Genomic DNA, 26,565 nt, shown 5'->3' with positions numbered 1-26,565 from the left:
TTGGTTCCTTTCTCTGCCAGCTACTGTCTGTCACCATGCACTAGGGTTTATTATCATGTGCTTTTCAGTAGCTTTTAATGCTAAACATGTCAGAAACTAATGTTGGAATATTATTGATGGTTTCTACCCAAAGAGGGAGAAAGTAGACCTACAGTAAACAAAATTGGTAAGAATGGATGAGATACACAATTTATTCTTCTAATCCCCTCATCCCTCAAGTATTTTATTTCTTATTACAGGATTAGTATTGTGTTGCAATAGGTTGTACATACAGTACAAAAATGTTGGATAACATCTTATGTTAGAGTCAACTTCTGTGGTTTGAACTTATTTATTCAGATGAGTTCAGTTCTGAGGCCCCTTGTTCTTGAGGATGTTGCTGAGTCCCTAGATGGTCTTTGTCATTCTCGAAACACAATTCCAGCGTACCATCTGTCAGCAATATACTGCAGGTTAATGTGTATGGAAATGTAGTCAGGGAATTCCTCTCTCATATCTGTGTCTCTCAGGAGTTTGTAATTGAAAGGTGAATCGAGGAAGCACGCAGAGGAAGACATACTGAACATTGGGCTAAGGTGTAATAGTGTGCAATGTAGTTTGTTTTAATTGTGCGAGAAAATAATTGAGTATCTGTTGAGTATCCTCCTCCTTTAGCGATCTACCATGTTTATTCTTGGTGGGGCAGGTGACTTTAGTCCTTTAGATTAACCCCATCTCCTTGGGTTGATGTGTCACTGGATAAGCATCATCTTATCCTCTTGTGATTAGAGCAAAAGATGGTTGTAGTGTTGTGTGTACTATACCGATGATAAATATAATGGCTGTGAAAGAGGCTCTGGCTCATCCTGCTGCCATGACAGCAGTAGCCCTTGGCTCCACAGCAGAGCGGAGGTGAAGAAACTGCTGTGGTCCTCTGTCTACATCACTGCTGCCCTGCTTCCTGTGCATCTGTCTATGGAGAGCTGCTGCCAACTTGCTCATATTAACAGCTATATTTATCTCTCTTACTTTATCATACACAGGGCCCGGTGAAGAGCTTTCTGAGTAGGTTGAAAATATGCCCTGCGTCTCCTTTAGATACATTGTACTGTACTCCAGTTTGCCCCAAACAGTGCTTGTTACAGTGATTTACAGTGTGCATTACCACATATGCTGACTCAGTAAGTTTCACTATATGGTTCTGTGGTTATAGCCTTGAGAGTAAACTGTTGATGAAGTGTATACCGGGTTGACTTTGTTTTGACAAGGTTTTCTTGCACTGTAGTCAGCCCAATTAGTATCATCTGTCCACTTATGGCCACCTCAGCAGAAGATAGTAGATGTTTGTAAAAGCTGCTAATACTGTAGAAATGGTTTTAATGTCCATCCATTAGCCTCAATTACACCCATTATCACCTCGGGCACTGCTATGACAAAAACCTGCTGTGTGTGAAAGCTGCCAGGCGCTGTGCTCTTCTCTTGCAGTCAGTCTACAAAGCCTGGTTATGCTCAGAATACTTCAACGCCACCCAGAGCCAGTGTCACCACAGGATTCCCTGCAAGCAATATTGTCTGGAGGTCCAGACCATGTGCCCCTTTGTGTTACCAGACAATGACGACTTGGTCTATGGAGGACAATCCAGTTTCATCTGTACAGGTACAGTATGATTGGGGCCTTGACTGACATTCTGTTGTTTGTGTTGCCATTTTTCTCTCACCTCCCATAATTTCACAGGGACTGTAACTTGTTTGTCATCTGAAGAAATCTGTTTCTTCTCTGTGTGTGATGCAGGGCTACTAGAAAACCATTTAACCAATGCAGACCCAGAGTGTTGTGACGTCAGACGGAGTGGCTGCGACCCCTCTGTGGGGGCGGCGTGTGCCCTGGCCCAGCTTCCGGGGTCATCATCATGGCAGCGGCGCAGCTCCCCGCCTGTGTCAGCTGCATCGCGGCTGTGCAGCAGCAGACTCAGACTGTGTGTTCTGGTCCTCATCCTGCTGCACACTGTCATCTCCTTTTCCACTGTCCAGAGCAGTGGCGCTGTGGGCCTGGAGGCCATGGTGCCCATGCCCCTGGAGGAGAGCTCTGCCCGAGAGGAGTGACTGATGATGAACAAGAGTTTCTACTGTTCCCCCCCCCGGCTTCCAGTCTACAGAGACTCCCTTCCTTCCCACTACCTGAGGAGTGAGGCTTTATAACCCTCTCTCTCCATCCAGTCCCCTCCACAGGACATCAGGAATGAGGAGGTTATACACCGCTCCAGGGAAGGCTTCAGGTCGGTATACCTCTTCGCCCTCCAACACACTAGAGGAGTGGCGAAGCACGGGCCCTCCCCTCCCGCAACACAGAGGGATATGGAGGTAGTAGATAAGGCTTCGGAACTGAGAGCCAGCCATATCTCACGTGTAAGGAGGACATGAGAGGGCATGGGGAAAGAGGCGGGTCTCCCATCATGCTGAAAGAGGTACTGAATGCTGTTTCTAAGAAGGGTTTGGGTACAAATGGCCTTTTTCGCTTATCACCACTCTATTTAATACGTTGAGTGATGGTTTTGGGGAGTTACGTACGAGGTTGAGTTTGTGAACTGCACAATTGGGAAAAGAGTTGCAGGCTTGTATGCTATTTTTATTAGTTGTGTGTGTGTGTGTGTGTGTGTGTGTGTGTGTGTGTGTGTGTGTGTGTGTGTGTGTGTGTGTGTGTGTGTGTGTGTGTGTGTGTGTGTGTGTGTAAATGCAGTGAACAAGTCAGCAATATAATTTATATGACCCAACACATGAAATCAGGTGATCATTACATCTATCAAGCTAATAGTATACATGCGAGAAATACTTTGTTTGGCTTACAGTAAATATAGTTATTATTATTCTCAGTAACACTAGCCTCATTGTCATATACCAAGCAGAATCATTTCATGCAAATATTAGATTACAGATCCTCACCGAAGGTAAACCATGTTGTTTTTGATAGATGTCAGAGGTATACTACTAATGCTGTGGAGGAACATGTGTCTATGCAAAGCTGATTGAAACCAGTGGAAACTCCCCCTGGGTGTCTAATCGCTTACAGAAGGTAGATGATTGTGCCATGGAAGACTGTCTGGATTATAACTACACCAATCATTTCTTACTCATAAAACAGACAATTTACCACATATAACATATAACAAAGACCCAGAGTGGCTAATTGGAGCAGGAGGCCCTTAATCATGGCTAAATGTTTAAGAAAATATTTTCAAGATGCGAATGCGTCGCATCATCAAAAACAATTTCTGTCACAGTAGAGATTTAGGGCGTGTCTATGCCCTCAATGTGAAATAGAGTGATTACATTATTTGGAAAGAACCAAAACGTATATATATATATATATTACTTCTAAATTCTAAATATCAGAGATATGAAAAAAGATCCACCTTGATTTATTTCATAAAGGTCATCTGTTGGCACGGTATTGTTATTTGTAAAGAAGAGCTAGAGTATGACTATATAAATGGTTCTCATGTGTTTCTGATTTATAAAATAAAATTATTCTGACCTCTCTTTTCCTGGCATAATCTGTGTATTATTATTTTTTTAAATAATGTTTTTTAAATTTGGGCTTGTCTTTGGGAAGCTGAAATAAGATGTCTTCCAATGTGACAAATTGATTCACAAATACAAATATATTTGACACATTATTTGTATCTTACAAAGTTATTCTAAGCCAAAACAATTGTTTTAGGGTAATCCTGGGTTCACCTCCCAAACACATACTGTATGTGACCTTGGTCTACCACAACACAGGCATACTGTTTATGTCCTAACAAAGCTATTGTAACTATTTTACTATTGAAAAACTATATCATAGCAGAGGTTTTTACAGAGTATATGTATATGAATTGAACTTGGATTTGAATATATGATATAAAAAAGTATGACATTTATGATATTCTTTATTTATCCTAAATAAAATATATAATATCACTGTAGCCTTTTAATGCCTACAATGAATTAGTAGGCGCTAATTTTGTCAGTGTCTAACGAACTGCTAGTTTCTTTAGTTTATATTGCTAAAAGATAGTTATTTTTCTTATGACTGACTGTGGTGTTTAACTGAATATCTAACAGACATTGTTGACATGCTGATTTATAAACTGGTTGAAGATACCAAACACTGTAAAAGAGACAACCATGTTGATAACTATACCTTGGGATTGAAAATCCTGCCTGCCTTGTATGACTAACGTGTGAAACATTGTCTGGTCTCCCTATTTCCAAAAAGGCCACTTGTACCCTTCATTCATATCAGTCATGGCTGTTGCTCATCCTACTAGAATATGAAGGAATCGTACCTCTATCAGATGAGGGAAAAGGGGATATAAATCTACACTGGTGTCCTAAGCCTGTATTCTGTAAGGGAAATACTTCTTATGCCATTTTATACACTGTGCTTTAATGTTTAGAACTTTTTGCACTAGTTCTAATAACATTTATTTTTCTCTGAGATTGTTTTGAAACTGTGCTAATTAATTCCGTTCTAAAAACAAATATTATCCCATATCTGTGTTTCTAGCTAACCTGTATATATGAAATCGGTTTTCTGTTTCTATTGTATTTTGGGCGGATCAGTGCCTGTTCACTGTTAAAGCCCAATAAAGTAATACAATTGTTCATCAACAGCCTCTCTTTTTGTGAGCAGTACAATGTTATACAACCTGACATTTAGATTAAAGGTGAGCATCACCATCATAATCATGCAGAGAAATATATCAGTTGATAGGTCACATAAATCATGTCATCCGTGTTACTCTGTTTTACCAGTAGAGAGAGCTATTGTTAAGTGAGAAGTGTGAGAAAATCCGTATGCTGTATATTTGTGAGAGAACTGTCTGCAGCACCATACTATTTCTGCATCAATGTCAGTGAGAAGGTTTTATACTGATTGCTATTAAACAATATGATTTAACTTCCTACTGTTATATGATCAGTCAAATTCCTGGAACATCAACAAATAGACACCGACTACTGCACATTGGATTATCACAATCACATTTCAAATGTGATGTGTGACAGTATGCCTTGATAAGCAAATTGCCTTAGAAAACAAAAAAGTCTACTCTGTGTGTAAGTATGTTCTTATTTTAGTTTCGCTTTAAACACTGGAGTGAGAAACCACATTAGCATGGTCAAGTGTTTCATAAATGGTACACCTTTTGAAATGATTTGAAATGATTACCTTGTGAGTGGCCTATTCATGTCCTTGTGAATTATGCATATTATCTGCTGAAGTAGTCTCCAACATTATTTGGTGGTACTACAGTGTACAGTATATCCACTCTGACAGCACTTGTGTCTGATTGATTTTTGCAATAATGTTGTTATTTCTCTTCAAACAGTGCAGTATGAGGGCCTGGTCTCTCTAATACGTCTGCTGTTCTGTTGACATCTGTCAGATGTTGAGAAAAATAATGGATCACAGCAAATCTTCACATCAGAAAAGGGCAGTTTCCCAGTTCTCTGTTGTATTGATGTTCAAATCTCATTCTGAACATTGGATCTCATAAAGCTCCTCTAAAAGCATGATCCATTCCCAATGCTGGAAAGTGATAAAAGGCATATTTATATGAAGCTTGTTTTATTGCTCTTGGAATGGTGCTTCTACAGAAAGTCCTTTCTAAAGTTAATACTTTAAGGAACAGACATGGCCCATGAAAGATATAGGGACAGCCCCACTTGGTTCTGGGATGGAGACAAAGGATCCATGATTTAAGGTATGTTCCCCACAAACTGTTTTATTTTGTCAATGTATTACCTATTACCTTCCCACCCACCACTGTCATGTCTGTAGAAATGTATCACTATGTAGAAACATGAACATCATCTAGTTAACGCTGGAGATATTCTTGGGCATACTTAAATAGAATAAATATGGGTCAGTGATTGTTTTGCCTGTATTTACATAGCACCACTGAATGTTAGTGGGTGATAGACAGGGGTTGTCTGGGATTTTATGTATGTTCATGTCTGTTCTGCTATGCATAAAAACAACAGTGCTGGAATCACTGCTTTACTCTTTTATGACAGTGATGGGCATTCCTTACCATTGGGGGCCTTGGTGTCTGCAGGCTCCTGGGGTTGCCTACCAATCCACAACAGATCTAGACTTGGAAAACCAGATGGAGTCACTTACTGCCTATTGTGCTGAAACATTGACAAAACAGAAACCAGCAGATCCTAAAGCTTTCCTGTAGCTTTCCAGGCTTACCAACAATATATCTATGGCCAGTGTTCATGTGTTGGTCAAATAAACTCAGAAGGTCAACACATAATGTTACCTTATGACCTGAGAGATTACATCAACGAGGAAGGATATAGGTCACAGCCAATGTTTTACACCATTACTGTGTGAGAGGCCAGAGGCTCTCAGGGACTCAAATAAGAAGTGACTAGTCTGACATCAACAGGCTGTTACTGGTAGTGTATGCAGCTAATCATCAAATCCTTCAAACAAACAACAACTAAAAAGGGATCCAGGTACTAGAGTACTGTATGCTGAGGGCCTTGTCATTGTGCCATTCTATTTGCTTTAATGCTTTTCACTGTGAAATCATCAGATGGCTGAGGGGGTGGGGCTTAAATGAGGCCCCATAATATACTACGTTGATCTTTTTAGTGGGCATGAGGAAATTATTACACTCTCCTGTTTTAATCATATTTTTCCAATTTATAGCCAAACACCATCCATAATATTTGAAGTCTTGCAGCCAAGTGTTCTGTGACAGATGCCTAGACAGGAGTGAGCTGGGCAGCACCGCTCTCTCTCCCCATGCCAAGAGCTGACAGATCCTGCTGTTTCAAAGGGAGTCTAACACTTTGAGGATTACGGATAGCTCTGACATGGAAGGGGCTCAGCGCTGGAAAGTGGAATACCAGTCCCGGTTCAACCCCCCCCCCACCTCCACAGGCCCACTGAGGTACTCCTGTGGACCTGAATGTGTGACAGGCAGTGAGTGTGAGAGAGAGAGGGATTCATTAGACATGTTTTAAACAGCATATCATTATAACCAAACAGCTGTGAACAAAATGTCTGAGTTGACTTGAATGGGCGGATTTGGTAAATCCAGTCAGGTCATGAAGAAACTCACACTGCACCGCATCTGTTTATAGTGGGTTTAAATGTGTAACTATGGAAAATATGAATGTGTATTTTACACAAATGACAGTGTTTAGAAGAGGAAATTAATAGGGAGCCATCATGGTTTTCCATTGCCATTTTCACATGATGCATCATCGTCACTTTAACCAACTGTATCCCACATGATCTCATTATGAGACATAAACAGTGCACTGTCACAGAACCAAAATGTATATCCCTATCCAATACATACATACAGTAGATGGATAAGGTCATAGATTCTCATGGCTGATGACAGGATGTGCTTCATGCCACAATGGGCACTGACCATCAGTCATAGTGGAAGAATGGCTGAATTTGTTGGCAGAAAACAGAACTTGATCATGTGTGTATGTTTATTCAAAGTTCTTTGACATATGAATTTCACAATTCCTGTCCTTTTAACTGACAGGCTTGAGGGTATGAAAATATATCGCTCTACATATGTTACTATAACGCTATAATGACTTTTATATTAACACTTTAAAGATGTCAGCTCTATGTGCTTTCAGAAGGCCTCGTATGTCTTCAGCTGTTGATATTGTAATAATGTTGGGGGCATGACCAGTGAGCAAGCAATGGGGCTGTGGGCATGCACCCAGAAAAGATATGTCACCAAAATAATTTACATAGCATGACTCCAAGGTTATTGATACCCCCAAATAGTGTTACAGAATAAGAACATACTTTTGGTTGATGTTTCTCAGGGGACCCTAATTAGTGGCGGACATGTGAAATGTTAAAAGCATCCCTTACTCATTTTTAGGTGAACGCTTTTGTCCAGAAGATCCCGGTTACTGTACATAGTAACACTTGTAATTTATGGTGCATGGCTAAGCATTCAGAATGTGTGTCTCTGAAATACACTTAGGTTATGTGTGGTCTCAGGTAAGCCAGAATATTGACCTCTAACAGGTTGCATTATATTCAAGACAGGTTACATTATATTCAAGATTTGTATTTATTATGGATCCCCATTAGCTGCTGCCATAACCCTAACCTAAACCCTTGGCTTAACCATTTTACAATTCAACTTCAATATGGTAGGGACGTCTCAAGGACCCCGCATAGCAATTACCTTTTTTTCCAACGGAGTGGCGTGTAATAGCCAATGAGAGATGGAGGGGCGGATCTAACAAACGGGAACACTTTATTTTACGGTATCAGTGTGTGGGTTACCGTACCGTCCCCCTGACTAGATGTGGATGGAGATAACTGTCACTGTGCTATCGTTTGAGCATCAGTCAGCTCAGGTTAGGGACATAGCATCATAGACAAAAGCCGAGTATGCTGAAATAGCAACGACTGAAAGAGTATTTAGACATGGCACCCAAATCGTTTTCTGAAAAGTTAGCAAATTTAGAGGACAGTGACTTAAAAGAGTCTACCTGCATTTGCAGGAAACAGTGTAAGAACTGTAAAATCTTTCTGGGATTCTTCGTCTTATCCCTTTCATTGCATCTAGTTACGCTTTTCTGTTATTTGGACCTGAGATCCGAAGTGAAACGCGAGATTCTCCAGAAGAACAGAGAGGAGACACTGTCACCGGCCGCAACCGATATGAATGACCGATATTCTCCAGTATTCCAGCTGTTGGATATCAGCTACCCAGCTGATCTACAGGTAGGATAATTATCGCCTAACTTAACACTAAACACATATTTACATTTTGTAAGAATGCATTGAAATACACATCAGGGACCAAAGTGTAGCCTTATACACCATATTATTTTATACAGATTATGGATAATTTATTATTACAAATAACTGTATTTGTAAGTTCAATATGGACATCACTTTTGGTCTTTAAACATCTTTGTAAGACCTTGCATTTCAGTTGCTTATTCTCAATATTTAACCTAACTGACCAGATGAACAACTGGCCCCAGGGTGGCATACATGGTTAGCCTACTGATGATAAACGGTATGATGTCTAGAACGTGGGGGACCTCATGCAGAGATATTTTCCTACACGGGTGTGCTTTGCGTAAAGTGCCTGGAATGATCACATGGTTAACATATTTTTCACTTGTGGGATGTTGAAACAACTGCCAATGTCTATCATGAATGTGTATGATGATTAGGCTATTGGCTGTCGTCAGTTAGAACCTTTCATTAGTCCTTGATCAGACAGAATAATATATTGGTCCATGGTTCTCAAATGAGAACTACTTAGGCTTTCTTTGATTATGATACAGTCTCGTTGCAGGTTGGCAGTATGCTTATAGTAATACAAATCATAATTTCACAGTTGTGGTGCCCAATTCTCTATTGTTACTTGAGATTGATAATGCTTAATAATGCTTTTGGTGAAAGTACTTTTTCCAAAGTGGTTTAGCGAGGATTTGAAAAGTGAGTGTATGATTTGAGTGACCTGGTGGTGCATGTTGAGACGAGCAGACACCTACGAGAATACTGCATGCCATCAGCATGTGGCACAGTAAGATTACACCCATCCCCTCCATGTATTAACAAGCCACTCACACATTTTACTGCATTGTTGGCATATTATAATCGCCTACAATTTCGTCATGAGGGCAGAAAACACCTGGGGCCATTGAAGTTGTTACTGGAATCAAATCCTAAAAGGCGCTACAGTTCTCTTGTCAGCTATTCTTTTAGCCTGTGAATTGACATAATGGGACAGAGCTCCCACTTGTCTGAGGCTATAGTGTGTACGATGCCAAACGTGCGTGGTTTGAAATATTGTTTTACATGGCATGGTAAGCCATGTGAAAAGTACTACTGCACAGAAACGTATGGTAGGAAGACGACAGTCAGTGGATGCCTTTCAATTTCAGATCAATTAAATTACACATAATTCGACAATGTTAAGATCCATCTAGCCCTCATCGACATTATAATCAGATGAGATGAAAAGTTGAATGATTTGGTTGTGATCATGTTGCTCTGAGTTCTCCAGAATCCACGTTGTTGTCTTTGACCTTGCTACCAGCTGTGAAAGTACTACACAGCACTAGTGGTTGTAATTTTCTTTTTTTTAAATCCCCTAGTAGACTTATCAAAAAAATCCTTAGCTTTTAAGTTCAGTCACTATGTTTGTTGTAGGCCTATGGATGATTTGTTCATAGAGGTTTATATTGAGAAAAAGACCTAAAAAAGCCCAAATGAGATTGTGAATGAACTATAGCAGGTATACGACCCCTTGCTTCGTCGTTTCAACTTCCCCAGGCATTGTGGCTTGCCTCCAGAGCTCAGTGTGAAATCTCTAACTAGCACAGTTAGCTCCACACAAATATCCGGTTCCAACCCTCAACATCACTATTAAATCAGACTTTGTGCTCTGTTGCAGTATGAGATTTCTTACAGGATATTACCTTAAAAGCAACGTTGTGCAACGCAAGTAATTACATCCACTCAATTACTCAACTCCATTAAAATGGAGCATTGTGGGAGAATGTACATATGGCAGTACATGTTAATATAGATGCAGACATATATAAGAAGTGAGAGACGTTTTAGAGTTGATTTAGGCACCATATTTGGAATTACGTTTATGGATGTGTTTATTGTTTGCGCTTGTATTTGTCTGTATTGTCAATTGCATTGAGTCCTTATTACCATAGATTTAAGCAAAAACCTGAACCAAAGAACCATCCAGAGTATGTATGTGGTCAGGGTTCAATCTGAGGGCTGTAGTTATAGAGGTTAGAGTTAGGGATGGGCCATGTGTCATTTTACATAATCTATTGTAATACCCACCACTCAAGCTAATAAAACATAAGTAAACACACATTTAAACACACATACATTTAACACACACACACATACCACCACATGACACACCACCTCCCTCCCCTCAATTAGATCATTCCCTGATGATGAACTGTAGATGTGTGGTCAAGAAATATGTGTTTACTTTAGCTGTAGGTTTTAATTGATATTTGGAATGCTTTCAAAGGAACAAGTGGGCCTCGGGCCATATTTGTTACTGGGGACAGGTGTCAAGACTGTTGCTAGTTTTGTTATGTTTGCAAGGGAGTTAGGAAAGAATGTTTGAATGTCCCTAATTGTGGATGATGTTTGCCATGATATGCACCTGCTTCACTTTAGATTGTCTTGAGGGTTTAGCTAGTGGCTACACAGATGTTATTCTCTTTCTTATGGGAAGCTATTCATACAAACAAAACATTTTATGTCTTTCGGTATGTTTAGAAAACAGAGGGACCGTTACTGCTAACTAAAGAGTAAAAAGTAAAAAAGCCTAAAAAGGTTTCCTGTTGAGTATTATTTTGAAGGTGAAAGCTTTTTACATCATAAAGGGCTTTACCTCTTGCATGAGACTGGACAAAATAACACATTTTCATTGTTTGGAGCAGCTAATTAGTGTGACCAATTAGTTTCTAACCTGGGTCACGACTCAAGATTGTGTTAGCCCACAGAGCCTGTCTAGGCAATGGCATTAGCTTTGGGAGCTAACGCAAGCTCTTTTCATGACATAGACTGACCAGATTAATCCAGGTGAAAGCTATGATCGATCCCTTATTGATGTCACCTGTTAAATCCACTTAAATCAGTGTAGATGAAGAGGAGACGACAGGTTAAAGAAAGATTTTTAAGCCTTCAGACAATTGAGATGGATTGTGTATGTGTGCCATTCGGAGGGTGACAAAAGATTGAAGTACCTTTAAACGGGGTATGGTAGTAGATGCCAGGCGCACTGGATTTAGTGTGTCAAGAACTGCAACGCTGCTGGGTTTTTCATGCTCAACAGTTTCAAGAATGGTCCACCGCTCAAAGGACATCCAGCCAACATAACACAACTGTGGGAAACATTGGAGTCAACCAGCATCCCTGTGGAACGCTTTCGCCACCTTGTAGAGTCCATGCCCCGACGAATTGAGGCTGTTCTGATATATCGATATCAATGTTCCTCTTATTTTGTACACTCAGTGTACAGTACCAGTCAAAAGTTTGGACATACCTACAATTTCAAGGGTTTTTATTTATTTTTACTTTGTTGAAAAATTGTTGAAAAATAGTGAAGACATCAAAACTATGAAATAACACACATGGAATCATGTAGTAACCAAAAAAGTGTTAAACAAATATATTTGAGATTCTTCAAAGTAGCCACCCTTTGCCTTGATGACAGCTTTGCACACAGTTGGCATTCTCTCAACCAGCTTCATGAGGTAGTCACCTGGAATCCATTTTAATTAACAGGTGTGCCTTGTTAATTTGTGGAATTTCTTTCCTTCTTAATGCATTTGAGCCAATCATTTGTGTTGTGACAAGGTAGGGGTGATATACAGAAGATAGCGCTATTTGGTAAAAGACCAAGTCCATATTATGGCAAGAACAGTTCAAATAAGCAAAGAGAAATGACAGTCCATCATTACTTTAAGACATGAAGGTCAGTCAATCCGGAAAATGTCAAGAACTTTGAAAGTTCTTCAAGTGCAGTTGCAAAAACCATCAAGCGCTATGATGAAACTGTCTCTCATTAGGACCGCCACAGGAAAGGAAGACCCAGAGTTACCTCTGCTGCAGAGCATAAGTTCATTAGAATTAACTGCACCTCAGATTGCAGGCCAAATAAATGCTTCACAGAGTTCAAGTAACAGACACATCTCAACATCAACTGTTCAGAGGAGACTGCGTGAATCAGGCCTTCATGTTTGATTTGCTGCAAAGAAACCACGACTAAAGGACACCAATAAGAAGAAGAGACTTGCTTGGGCCAAGAAACACGAGCAACGGACATTCGATTGGTGGAAATCTGTCCTTTGGTCTGATGAGTCCAAATTTGAGATTTTTTGTTCCAACAGCCGTGTCTTTGTGAGATGTGGAGTAGGTGAACGGATGATCTCTGCATGTGTGGTTCCCACCGTGAAGCATGGAGGAGGTGCTGTGATGGTGCTTTGCTGGTGACACTGTCAGTGATTTATTTAGAATTTAAGGCACACTTACATTTACATTTAAGTCATTTAGCAGACGCTCTTATCCAGAGCGACTTACAAATTGGTGCATTCACCTTATGATATCCAGTGGAACAGCCACTTTACAATAGTGCATCTAAATCTTTTAAGGGGGGGGGGGGGTTAGAAGGATTACTTTATCCTATCCTAGGTATTCCTTAAAGAGGTGGGGTTTCAGGTGTCTCCGGAAGGTGGTGATTGACTCGATTGACACTTAACCAGCATTCTGGGGTGGCAGGGTAGCCTAGTGGTTAGAGCGTTGGGATAGTAACCGAAAGGTTGCCAGTTCGAATCCCTGAGCTGACAAGGTACAAATCTGTTGTTTTGCCCCTGAACAAGGCAGTTAACCCACTGTTCCTAGGCTGTCATTGAAAATAAGAATTTGTTCTTAACTGACTTGCCTAGTTAAATAAAGGTTAAAATAAACAATTCTGCAGCGATACGCCATCCCATCTGGTTGCGCTTAGTGGGACTATCATTTGTTTTTCAACAGGACAATGACCCAAAACACACCTCCAGGGCTATTTGACCAAGAAGAGTGATGGAGTGCTGCATCAGATGAACTGGCCTCCACAATGACCCGACCTCAACCCAATTGAGATGGTTTGGGATGAGTTGGACCGCAGAGTGAAGGAAAGGGCAGCCATCAAGTGCTCAGCATATGTGGGAACTCCTTCAAGACTGTTGGAAAGGTATTCCTCATAAAGCTGGTTAAGAGAACGCCAAGAGTGTGCAATGCTGTCATCAAGGCAAAGGGTGGCTACTTTGAAGAATCTCAAATATACAATATACTTTGATTTGTTTAACACTTTTTTTACTACATGATTCCATATGTGTTATATCATAGTGTTGATGTCTTAACTATTATTCTTTAATGTAGAAAATAGTAAAAATAAAGAAAAACCCTTGAATGAGTAGGTTTTTCCAAACTTTTGACTGGTACTGTACGTTCCAAATCACATGCAACTATTTTTGAGGGAGACAAAAATTGAGCAATCGTATAGCGGTGAACTAACAGTTTAACAATATGCATTTACTTATGTGCCAAAATGTATGTATTGTTTTCACCACTAATCTGTAAGGTAAACCACTGCTTTGAAGTGACCTTGACATACAGTACTGTATGTCCATACGATGTTACCTATTATATAGTCTTTAGTCAGCTTTTGCTGAAATATGGTGCTCACTTACTTTAGAGTGGTTTATTTCAAAGAAAACTGAGAGATCAGTAATCACACAATTTTTTCTAACCCCCCCACTCGGAAACTCAAAACAGCATTGGTTTGAGGTTCACAAAAATATGTGTCTTCAAAGTAGCCTCAATTCCCAGTTAAATCATCTGTGACTCCACACGTTTGTCATATAAACGTAGAGGTCATGTAACTTGAGTTGTGTATATTGAACATACTAAAAGTCTATTGAGCCATATTGTAGATTATCAAAGAGGCCTGTATGCATCAGTGACCTTTTCACTCAGTATCCCAGTTGTTACATAAGATCAGGCTTCATAATTCCATCATGATAGTAGCGCAGACACTATTAGGCAGTTCTGCCATTTTACTTTAATTTCCTAGTAGTCCTGGAAGGCTATGGAGGGCTATGGACCTCCATGACTCAGAACAGTTGGAGACCAAGGTGTATCCACATTCTACATGAGCTTTGGCGCCTGCCGGGAGACCAGCCAAGAGGGAGTTACATTTCATTTTAGGAAGCAAGAGTACTAAACAAGACACTAACTCATTCAACTATCAATCATGTATTGTCAATTTGTCATATTATCAACAGTTGAACAGTATAGTCATTTTTGTGGTTTTTGGCTAGCCACAATTAGTCCTTTATTTTTCAACTTGTATTTTCAGACCAACCATGGATGTTTTGTTATTGCTCTTCTCTGTGAAGTTCAATTTGTGTGGGTAAGCCCAGACATTTTTGGTGAAGTAGTTTGTGCAATTACTTGAGAGGAATTCTTGTGAAACTGTTGTCTCTCTGTCCTGTGATGGAAGACCACGGCACAGCCACTTTATGAGAGAGTTTTTACAAAAGGCAGGATTACATTTGCTTGAGTTTAGAAGAGCCAACATCCCATTCTGGATTTTGTATTTTTTTGTGGGTGAACCTTTACTAACTAGAACACATCCTTTAAAATAATCTCAGGACAGCGCATTATAAATCAATACACATAAAATGATGGCCTTATACTGACTTGAGGTCTGTGCCTAATTCAATTTGAACAAAAGTCTGAGCAGAAAGAGTTTAGAAAGTGATTGTGCATAATATTGTTCTTGTATAAAAAAAATATTCTCTTAAAGGACTTTGTTTTCTGGACGTTCATGTATATGAGCATCCCAAATTCTTAACATTATTAAGAAGCATATCGAGGAGATTGATCAAAACAAATTTGTTCTCATTCTCACAAGTCCATCACAAATAATTAATTTCAGAATCCAACATCTTCCTGCATTTCTTCCCTTCTACACCTCACTCAGATAGTGATCATAGCAACTTCCTGTGCCCATTGCTGGACCTACAGTACATCCTGCCTTCAGCACTGTAAAGCATGTAATATTAACCTTAATTACACTGTAATGTCTGTTGGTGTATTAATTGCATTACCCATTGCTGTTAATTTATTGGGAAACATTAAATGACCCCAACAAATACTGCAATAGTTTAATCTTCAATTAATAATTTGCATACATGTAATAACAATGTACTGAAGTAGAAATTGAAATCATGAACACTGCTATTATATCAATCAAATAAATAATAGAGGCCTATTTATCAGCCTAGTCATCATATTCCCATTCTATAGTGGTTTGAGTTTTGAAAGAGACTATGAAAAATAGAGGAGTAGTGAAAGCAAGTCGTCAACCTTGCTGCAGAGCAGATGTGGGCCCACATTTACGAAACATGTTTCATGTGGTTTTCTGGCTGTCCCAAATTGGAATTGTTTTAAAGCCACAACACACAGAAACTGTGCCAGGAGGAAGGGTAGGGTGAGCACTTGGAGGAACAAAGGGAGGAAAACGAGGTAGCAGGTGGAAAAACATATTTGCCAAATTGTTGACAGGTGCTCCAAAGCCTTGGTTAGAAGGTTCAAATAGAAAACCCAGCATGGGGAATTGAACAAGCTTTCAGAATTTGGCTAAGAGCCACTCAAAGCAAGATGTGGCAATTTTAGCTACCTAGCACCAGTAGTGTAAAGTACTTAAGTAAAAATACTTTAAAGTACTACTTAAGTTGTTTTTTGGGGTATCTGTACTTTACTTTACTATTAATATTTTTGTCAACTTTTACTTTCACTTCACTACATTCCTAAAGAAAATAATGTACTTTTTACTCCATACATTTTCCCTGACACCCAAAAGTACTCGTTACATTTTGACAAGAAAATGGTCCAATTCATGCACTTATCAAGAGAACATCCCTACTGCCTCTGACCTGGCGGACTCACTAAACACAAATGCTTCGTTTGTAAATTGTGTCTGAGTGTTGGAGTGTGCCCCTGGCTATCCGTCAATTTAAAAAAAATACTAATTGTGCAGTCTGGTTTGCTTAATATAAGGAATTTCAAATTATTTATACTTTTACTTTTACTACTTAAGTACATTTTAGCAATTCCATTTACTAATGATACTTAAGTATTTTTAAAACCAAATACTTTTAGAATTTTACTCAAGTAGTATGTTACTGGGGGACTTTCACTTGAGTCATTTTCTATTAAGGTGTCTTTATTTTTACTCAAGTATGACAATTTAGTACTTTTTCCACAACTGTCTAGCACCAAGTTGTTGACATATTTGTTGGGATTTTTTTTGTTGATATTTATTTAAACCCACTCACGTGCCTTGCAAGAATCTGTGTGTTCAGAGCTACAGTTTTTAGACGCAATGTCAATTGATTGGTTGCTGTGCATAGTTTGGTACAGAAAGATGTAGGCCTACAGTGCATCTAGCTGGACATATTGTGGGGATTCACAATAGGTACTGATCTGAGCATGATTGTGTTAGCTCAGCTGACTGATAGAGACTTTAGGGTGGATTTACATTAGTAAAATATGTCTAGTAAGAGCTATCTCTCTTTAACATCAGATTAGTTACTTTTCTGTTTACATTGGCTTAGGATGTGGTGTGGCCAAAGCCTCATTCCTAACTTGTGTGAGTGCAACTATTAGCATACCGTAAATACCATGGTATATAGACAAACAAAATAAGGATAGCAAATCAAACTATACAGGAGCTTCTCATCTAAAACATATTGCATATAGTGTTGCACACTTGATTAATCAGACTGGTCTCATAGACAATAACAAAAATAGTAAACGTAAATCCAGGACACTCAAATGAGTATGTTACGTTTGGTTACATAAGATGGAAGGTTACTTAAGGCAAAAATGAAAGGAGGGTGGTTGGTCGGGGTAGATGGGTTTGCGTATAACGTAAATGTCTAGCAACCCAAAGGTTGCATGTTTGAATCTCATCATGGACAAATTTAGCATTTTATCTAATTAGCAACTTTGCCTCTACTTACAACTTTTCAGCTACTTTGCAACTAGCATGTTAGCTAACCCTATCCCTAAAATACCATTTATGCTTGGTCTGGCAATGCGGTCTGGAAGCTCCGTATGTTAGCCACAACAAATTGGAATTTGTAATATATCATACATTTTGCGAATTTGTAACATATTGTACATTTTGCAAATTCGTAACATGTTGTACGAATTGCAATTCGTAACATATCATACAAAATGGGTGATGAACATCCACAAACGAATACATACCATATGAAACGTAACATATCACACTAAATGGAGTGTCTCAGATTTACATACAAAATAATACAAAATGCTCCGAGACCACGTTAGATTAATGCAATGATTCACAAATGGGTAGATACACTACATGACCAAAAGTATGTGGACACCGGCTCATCGAACATCTCATTCCAAAATCATGGGCATTAATATGGAGTTGGTTCCCCCTTTGTTGCTATAACAGCCTCCATTCTTCTGGGAAGGCGTTCCACTAGATGTTGGAACATTGGGACTTGCTTCCATTCAGCCACAAGAGCATTAGTGAGGTCGGGCACTGATGTTGCGTGATTAGGCCTGGCTCGCAGTTGGCCTTCCAATTCATCTCAATAGTGTTCAATGGGGTTGAGGTCAGGGCTCTGCAGGTCAGTCAAGTTCTCCCACATCGATCTCAACAAACCAATTGCCTAGAATGTCATTGTATGCTGTAGCGTTAAGATTTACCTTCACTGGAACTAAGGGGCCTAGCCCAAAACATGAAAAACAGCCCCAGACCATTATTCCTCTACCAAACTTTACAGTTTCACTAATCACTCTGGCAGGTAGCATTCTCTTGGCATCCGCCAAACCCAGATTCGTCCGTCGGACTCCCAGATTGTGAAACGGGATTCATCACTCCAGGAATGCGTTTCCACTGCTCCAGAGCCCAATGGCGGCGAGCTTTACATCACCTTTGCCAGCGATTACAGCCTCAAAGTCTTCTTGGGTATGACGCTACAAGCTTGTACACCTGTATTTGGGGAGTTTCTCCCATTCTTCTCTGCAGATCCTCTCATGCTCTGCCAGGTTGGATGGGGAGCGTTGCTGCACAGCTATTTGCAGGTCTCTCCAGAGATGTTCGATCAAATTCAAGTCCGGGCTCTGGTTGGGCCACTCAATGACATTCAGAGACTTGTCCCAAAGCTACTCCTGCGTTGTCTTAGCTGTGTGCTTAGGGTTGTTGTCCTGTTTGAGGGTGAACCTTCACTCCAGTCTGAGGTCCTGGAGCAGGTTTTCATCAAGGATCACTCTGTACTTTACTCTGTTCATCTTTCCCTCGATCCTGACTAGTCTCCCAGTCCCTGCCACTGAAAAATATCCCTACAGCATGATGTTGCCACCACCATGCTTCACCGTAGGGATGGTGCCAGGTTTCCTCCAGACGTGACACTTGGCATTCAGGCCAAAGTGTACAATCTTGGTTTTATCACACCAGAGAATCTTGTTTCTCATGGTCTGAGAGTCTTTAGGTGCCTTTTGGCAAACTCCAAGTGGGCAGCCATGTGTCTTTTACTGTGGAGTGGCTTCCATCTGGCCACTCTACCATAAAGGCCTGGTTGGTGGAGTGCTGCAGAGATGGTTGTCCTTCTGGAAGGTTCTCCCATCTCCACAGAGTAACTCTGTCAGAGTTGCCATCAGGTTGTTGTTCACCTCCCTGACCAAGGCCCTTCTCCACCGATTGCTCAGTTTGGCAGGGTGGCCAGCTCTAGTAAGAGTCTTGGTGGTTCCAAACTTCTTTCAATTAAGAATGATGGAGTCCACTGTGTTCGTGGAGACATTCAATGCTGCACAATTGTTTTGGTATCCTTCCCCAGATCTGTGCCTTGACACAATCCTGTCTCGGAGCTCTACGGACCATTCCTTCGACCTCATGGCTTGGTTTTTGCTCAGACATACACCATCAACTGTGAGACCTTATATAGACAGGTGTGTGCCTTTCCAAATCATGTCCAATCAATTGAATTTACCACAGGTGGACTCCAATCAAGACAGTGATGATGATGGAAACAGGATGCACCTGAGCTCAATTTAAAGTCTCATAACAAAAGGTCTGAATAAATAAGGTATTTCTGTTTTTGGTTTTTAATACATTTGCAAAAAAATATTAAAAGCTGTTTTTGCTTTGTCCTTATGGGGTATTGTGTGTAGATTGATGAGCAAAACATGTTTTAAATACATTTTAGAAAAGGCTGTAACTTAACAAAATGTGGGAAAAGTCAAGGGGTCTGAATACTGTATTTTAAAAGCCTTCCATTTTTTATTTGGGTAACAGAGCAAAAATGCTGTCTGCTGGTATTAAGGTAATTAAGGTAATTCTTGCAGGGCGTGAGAAAGCTGTTGTCTTTACACTGTACCACTCATGGTGTAGATGTCTCCCCCCAGAGGTAGTGTGGGAGACATCTCTTAAAGAGAGATTTGAATCTAGATCCGTCTCTACACTACACAAGTGTCTCTCCTGGACCTAGTTTGTGTTGTCAAGGTAGTGTAGTGTACAGAGGGTATGAGATCATGTCAAGCAATGCCACTTGTTCACCACAGGAGATCATCATGCACGAGCAGAGGTTTGAATTTAGATTTGATCATGGGTTCATGTTCAAATGTAGCAATCTCGAACCTTGTGTGATGATGGCCTATGCTCACTTAATGCTCAGATTTGAGCATAATTGTTTTATAAATGAAAGCCCATGTCCTTAAGGCTCTCATACATCTATTTTTAATCCTTAAAAGCCTTCAAAAGAATGTGTATTTTGGAGGGGGAGGGTTACTTTTTATGGACCCTGTAAAATCTGGTTAAAAAAACTCTAAGAACGTTGGGGCGACAAAAAGCATGATCATGTGTTAAAGATGTTAAAACATTCCAGTCTTTTCTTTGAAACAACCAGATGATCATATACTGTTAGGCTGTCTCCTAAAGTATTACAGAAGAGTGTGTCATATCCAGAATCATGTTCTGCAAGGCTATCTGTTGAGAGTGATTTGGGAAAGCCAAATGGCACAGATAACTGAGCTGTCTGATCTTTCAATAACTAAAGTTGATGAAGGACTCAAGGACATCACATGCATGGTGTCTGTGTTATGAGTAAATTGTCTCATGGACCAAGATTCTCTGAAAACCCAATGACGTTCTACATCCCAAAAGTAAACATCCATAAATGAATCTCTTCTTTTGAGAAAAGTTTGTTTTCCACTAATTTTATCTCTCTTTCCCTCTTTTGTCTTTTGATGCCATAGAGACAGCTGATTATGACTGTATCATTTGTGAAGATCCAGTATCTTAGTTTCTTGCAGAGCAACATCCAAAGGCCTTCGTGACTGCCTTACTGAAAGCAGCTGTGAGACATTACTGGGACTAGATGAGATAAGGCGTGTGTGAAACGTCCCAGGCCCTTTGTTGATATGAAAAGTGTTTGATGTCAGTTTCAGTGCAGCTTGGCTTATGGTAAAAAAGTGTCATGTTGGAAAGCCTTGTATGACTTATGCTTTAGCGAACACATCCCAGTTTGTCTTTCTTTGTGATTTAGTCCAATTTTAGAGAGCTATAAAACTCACTTACAGGGATGAGGGGGTTCCCTTTTTGATTTGTAATATCCACTGAAGGATGAAGTACAAGGGCTTTGCTGAAAAAGACAGAGATAAAGAAAGTACGAGAGACATATACAGTATTCGCGTAGTGGAGGGCATATTCAGTGGCTATCTTTTGAACTGCATTTCTGAGTTGTCAATCATTTACTTTTGACATTGTTGGGAGTTTTGATCAAATCTACATCTGCACCTGTGGCTACATTCAAACTAACGGGCACATGTGCAGTATGTGTAAATCATTTGAAGGTTCCTAGATATGTTTGGATTTAATTGCATGTAGTTGTACATACGTGCAAGTCCTGTAATTCTTTTAGACCACACATTCTCTATTCTCTGAAACAAGGTGGCCTCGTCATTACACAATGTTGTGACTTTACTATGTTTGATGCTGGCTTTACGAGGTGCTGGGATAAATTATCTGACTTGATATGAATTATGATCTGTTTCATTTCTTGAATTTCCTAATTGATGTAGAATTAACTACAATAATCATTTTATTATTTACTAGATTACATACAGATGTTCCGTTAAAGTAGCGTTTTTATTTCAAGAAAAGCAAAGGCACAAGATATAAAAAATATACGCTACTTTCTGTTTTATCTTTCTCAAACTGACTCACCATGCATCTCCCATGTAGGCTACCCTTTAACACGAATGCCATTCCAACAATTCTTCTATAATTCTATGATTAATCAGTTCCCTGTTTGCAGGTAGCTGATGAAGGTGTGCCTTGCATGTTGGATTGTAATATGGCAGCTGAAATTAGTTTTTCTTATACAGTATATTGGGATTTATTAAAAAGTTACAGCCGGTGACCGTGTTTTACCATTGATTCAGTTTCCCAACCTGCTGCTATAAAGCTGCAGCTTTAGCTGCTGCCAGTCACTGTTATTTTCAGTTGTTTCTCCCTTCATGCTATTTCACCATGACAAGAGTGGTAACTATGAACTTATACCATTGCGGACATCCACGGCCATGACATATTAAGAGTCTGCATGAGGAGGACCAAATGACTTGGGATTAGTGAAGAAAATGAGAAAACTGAGGGCCTCAGACTTACATTAACTTTTCTCCTGAGAGGTCAAGAATGTGGGGGTCTTGAACTGTATGTTTGGAGCCTCAAGGTAAAAGCTGAAAGAGAACATGCTTTTCCCCCTGGTATTTTCATGTATTCTTTAAGTCAGTGACACTATCTTAGTTTATTATTTCTGGCCTTATGTACTAATTCATATTTGATTTTGCATGTAATACATGAATTGGCTGGCTACAGCCTAGAGTATTGCATGTCTATTTGATTCGATTTATTACTTATCCACTTTATGGAGTGGTTTTTATGAACTCCCCCCATGTGTATGGGTCCTGCAGCACAAATGTAAAATCTCTTATCAAACCATCTCTAGAACAGTGCAGCTGATTGCCAATCTCTCAGTTATTTGAGATTCATTCCATTGCTTAGTCAAAAAGGGATTTCTGGTTTCTGACCTTTTGTGGGAACAATTTGAGCTTGGGAGTAGTTAGAATAGTATATTCTCAATATTACTTTTTATAGTTTAAAGAGAGAAACCAATGAGTCATATGACAGGCATCTTGGCTATTGTTTAAAGAGGCTATATACTGTTTGTTGTGTTCAGACAGAGGAAAACCCAGCACTTAAAGATGTTTCTTCTCATAACTCTTGCTGAAAGGGCCCAGTCTTTGTTTGAAGTCTTCTTGGAGTGTGTTGACATGACCAGAGTTGTCTCCATAGTAACACTGATTCCCAAAGCTGCACTGGATGTTCTCGTTCCATCAGATTACATTATAACAATAAAAAAACAGTGAAAATATTTTATATTGACAAGTTCTTTGGTTTCCATCTGATGGCCACAGATTGGATAGTGATAACCAGGCTAGTCGCAACTTTCATGAAGTCACAATTTAAGACTTCCCAATGAAAACTATTTGAAACTGGCCATAACGAACTGAACGGAAAAGATTGAGAATCATTGTGAATTTTGTTTGTTACTCTGAATCACAATGTACCAGATCCAAAATATTTACAGTGTGTAGTTCAGTTACTGTGAAGACCTCAAACTAATATGTAACAGCTGGTTCCTGTTTTTTAACATTTTCATCAGAGGTTTGATCCAGTGAATTTTGTATGCAATTGTTGAGACTATTTTCTCCCCTTTTGAGCTTTTCTCATGGTTAGTTGCAGCTTTTACATTTCTTATAAGGCTAATTATATTGGTTTGAAGAAAGCACAGCTGGGTCTCAACCCAGTGCAGGCTAATGCCCCACATGCTTTTAATCAAAGATTAATTTCCTATGAAAAAAAACAGACCGCTTTCAGAACTTGTCGTGGCACAACATGAAGTGTGTTTACTAAGTGTAACCAAATCCTGTTTCTTGTAAAGAGAGCAAATCCGCAAGAGAGTCACAAACACATACAGATGAGTTTTTCAAAGCTGTGGCTTTTGCTACTGCGATGACAAGTGAGTGTGCAGTTCCTCCACATCGGCCGGCGGTGCAGACAGCGTAGTCTTTGAATTATCACACTGCTGAAGATACAATGTAGGGTACTGAACCCCATCCACCAACCCTGTGTTGCACAGACCTTGGTGATGAATAGCTGTTATTTTGGGTAGGAATGCCAAAATGTTTACTCATAGAGGGTTTTGGCTCACCATGATTCTCTTTGTGTAGGATAGTTTACTACTCAGTGTATTGTTTGACTTTTGAATCTCTTTTGAAGTAAATTCATGTTTTTACCAAAGCCTTTTGGTTTGTGGAGGACAAAGATGTATTCATTGATTCTTGTTGTTTCTGACCGAGTGACTATTGGGCAATCATTGTTCATTGCCTAAAAGACTCCTCTCATGCTGTTGAGGCATTGGCATTTATTGAGATGACTCATGTTCTGGAGGCAGCTCTGCAGAGTGGTCACTAGCTGGCACAGCCACAAAGTCATAAAACCTAACCCTAACCTTAACCGTAACCATACTGCTAGCCCTAGTGCCTAACCCCAACTTTAAATGAAGACCAAAAATGTTTGTTTTTTTGTCATAAATGTTTGCAATATAGCCAGTTTTTACTTTGCAGCTGGCCCATCTAGCGTAAACCACTCAGTTCTGTCTCCAGGGCAAAACTCATGACAATGAACGTCAACCTGCTCAAAAGACTAGAGATGGATGATATAACCGGCCTTCGTTTTGTTAAGAATTGTTGTGTCACAGATGGCCTGATCAGCTATTACTTCATATCAATAAGATCTAATTCTGTTGTCATTTTCTCATCTCGTTGTGCACCGTTCTTCATGTTTCATGTTCTGTGATCTTTCAGTGAAAACACTGTCAAATATTGATGTGTAGGACCAGATGGCAATACTTGGGGTGAAAACACTTGTGCAGCTGTAAATGTTTTACTACACACACTTATTTGCACAGATGGCAGTATTAAACAATCCTGATTATGGGTTCAGATGGATTGCCCTCTCCGTTGAACTCCAGGGCTGACTATCATTCAACTCTGTCATGATGAGTGATGTTTTAAAATAAATCATCATCATGGGTAATGTCCCATACAATTCTGGATTGTCGAATACTGTTCTCTGACATTGGTATTTTATACCCTATTCCTACTCCTACTGTATATTAGTATTTTATAGAGGCAAAGCTGGCAATACTTTGTTGGTATTCTGAAAACGGTTGAGGAGAAGGAGCACAGTTCGGAGTGGGTTAGTATGTATGAGGTCTGTAGATTGCATGTAATGGGTGAGGTTGGTTTGCTGTGTCAGGTTCAGGTCTAGTGTCAGTGCTGTGATGTGATGTAGGCTAGCGTTGCTTCAATACAGTACAGCTGTGTCCCATCTGGCCAGGGCTGCAGACTGGTGCAACATCTGGAGCTCTGTGGACAGACAAGTCTCTCTCTCTCTTTCCTCCACTGGACTTTATCTGGGCTAACACTGGGCTTATGAGGTGAGAACATGTTCACGTCTTGTACGAGACAAGTGCTCTAGCTGTAACATCTCATCCAGCGTGGGTCACCATCATCATGCCACTCAGCACACAGAGGCGTCATGCACCCCAAAAATCTGAGGGGCACAAAGTAGGTGATGATGGCTGGGGGGGGGAGGGGTCCGGAGAGGGCTATGAAACTGCTTTTTCCTGCAATCTAGAGACATAATCATCACGCTTAATTCTATGTGAAATGGTGGCTATTTTTATACATATCTAAGCATACTTCTTGAGCTGTCGATATCCTCCTCACTGATGGTTCTTTTTTTAAATAAAATAAATACGCTTCTTTGCATCTCTGCTAAAATCTGGGTAAAAGATTGAGAGCAATGAGTGTTATTCAGTACATTTAGTAATTGCTTGCTTTTGTGAAGTCTACCAGCCTTGCCAGCAGACATGCGTGCCACTGGCGTAGCTCAGTTTCTCTGGATCCCTGCTAAGTCGGAGTTGCCCCCCCCCCCCCCCCCCCCCCCAAAAGAAAATTGGGGAACGTGTCAGCCACTCACAAAGAATAGACAACCGATCGCTGTCCATGATTCTGAAATTGTGACGTCTACACGGCTGCCTATCAGATTATGTGGTGATAGTGCTTGTAGTAGTCTATAGCTTTGCTTTAATGGATTCATGTTTATTTTTATTTGGTCAACATTTTCTCATGTTAAGCCTAACGTTATGTTTCACGAAGCTGTAACCCAACGGTGTCACAATCCTGCTATTTAGAATGCTGGATGGCGTCAATAATGTGTTTACTTGTTCAGTAATTAAAGTGGGAAATTCAAACGGCAGGTAGCTTAGTGGTTAGAGCATTGGACTAGTAACCGAAAGGTTGCAAGATTGAATCCCTGAGCTGACAGGGTAAAAATCTGCCATTCTGCCCCTGAACAAGGCAGTTAACCCACTGTTCCTAGGCCGTCATTAAAAATAAGAATTTGTTCTTAACTGACTTGCCTAGTTAAATAAAAAATTAATTTTAAAAAATGGGTTAAATATACAACTGTCCTTTAGGCCTATAGCATATCTTTGCCGTTGTCGAGCTCTCTCGCAGCTTGGATGTAAAGTTTGTGCTGTGTAAAACCAGTCTATTAATGCCAAATAATACAATAAGTCCACCGTCAAAACAATAGCTTACTAGGGATTAGCTTACTAGAGTTTTCTAGCTATATACAGTATTTAGCTGGTTATATACAGTGGGGCAAAAAAGTATTTAGTCAGCCACCAATTGTGCAAGTTCTCCCACTTAAAAAGATGAGAGAGGCCTGTAATTTTCATCATAGGTACACTTCAACTATGACAGACAAAATGAGAAAAAAAAATCCAGAAAATCACATTGTAGGATTTTTAATGAAT

General features: G+C 39.9%; 1 protein-coding gene across 1 annotated transcript in view; it reads left to right on the top strand.

Moving 5' to 3' along the window:
* Positions 1-2,082, top strand: part of LOC120043684 (transmembrane protein FAM155B-like) — a 50,980-nt gene extending 48,898 nt beyond the window's left edge. Inside the window, exons 2-3 of the mRNA XM_038988238.1 lie at positions 1,465-1,636; positions 1,772-2,082. Coding sequence (XP_038844166.1) covers positions 1,465-1,636; positions 1,772-2,082 — 483 coding nt within the window. The remainder of the gene's footprint in view (positions 1-1,464; positions 1,637-1,771) is intronic.
* The last annotated feature ends 24,483 nt before the right edge of the window (positions 2,083-26,565 follow it).

This window comes from Salvelinus namaycush, chromosome 3 (assembly GCF_016432855.1).
Source record: "Salvelinus namaycush isolate Seneca chromosome 3, SaNama_1.0, whole genome shotgun sequence".
NCBI lineage: Eukaryota > Metazoa > Chordata > Actinopteri > Salmoniformes > Salmonidae > Salvelinus > Salvelinus namaycush.
This window is presented reverse-complemented; position numbering and strand designations above follow the sequence as displayed.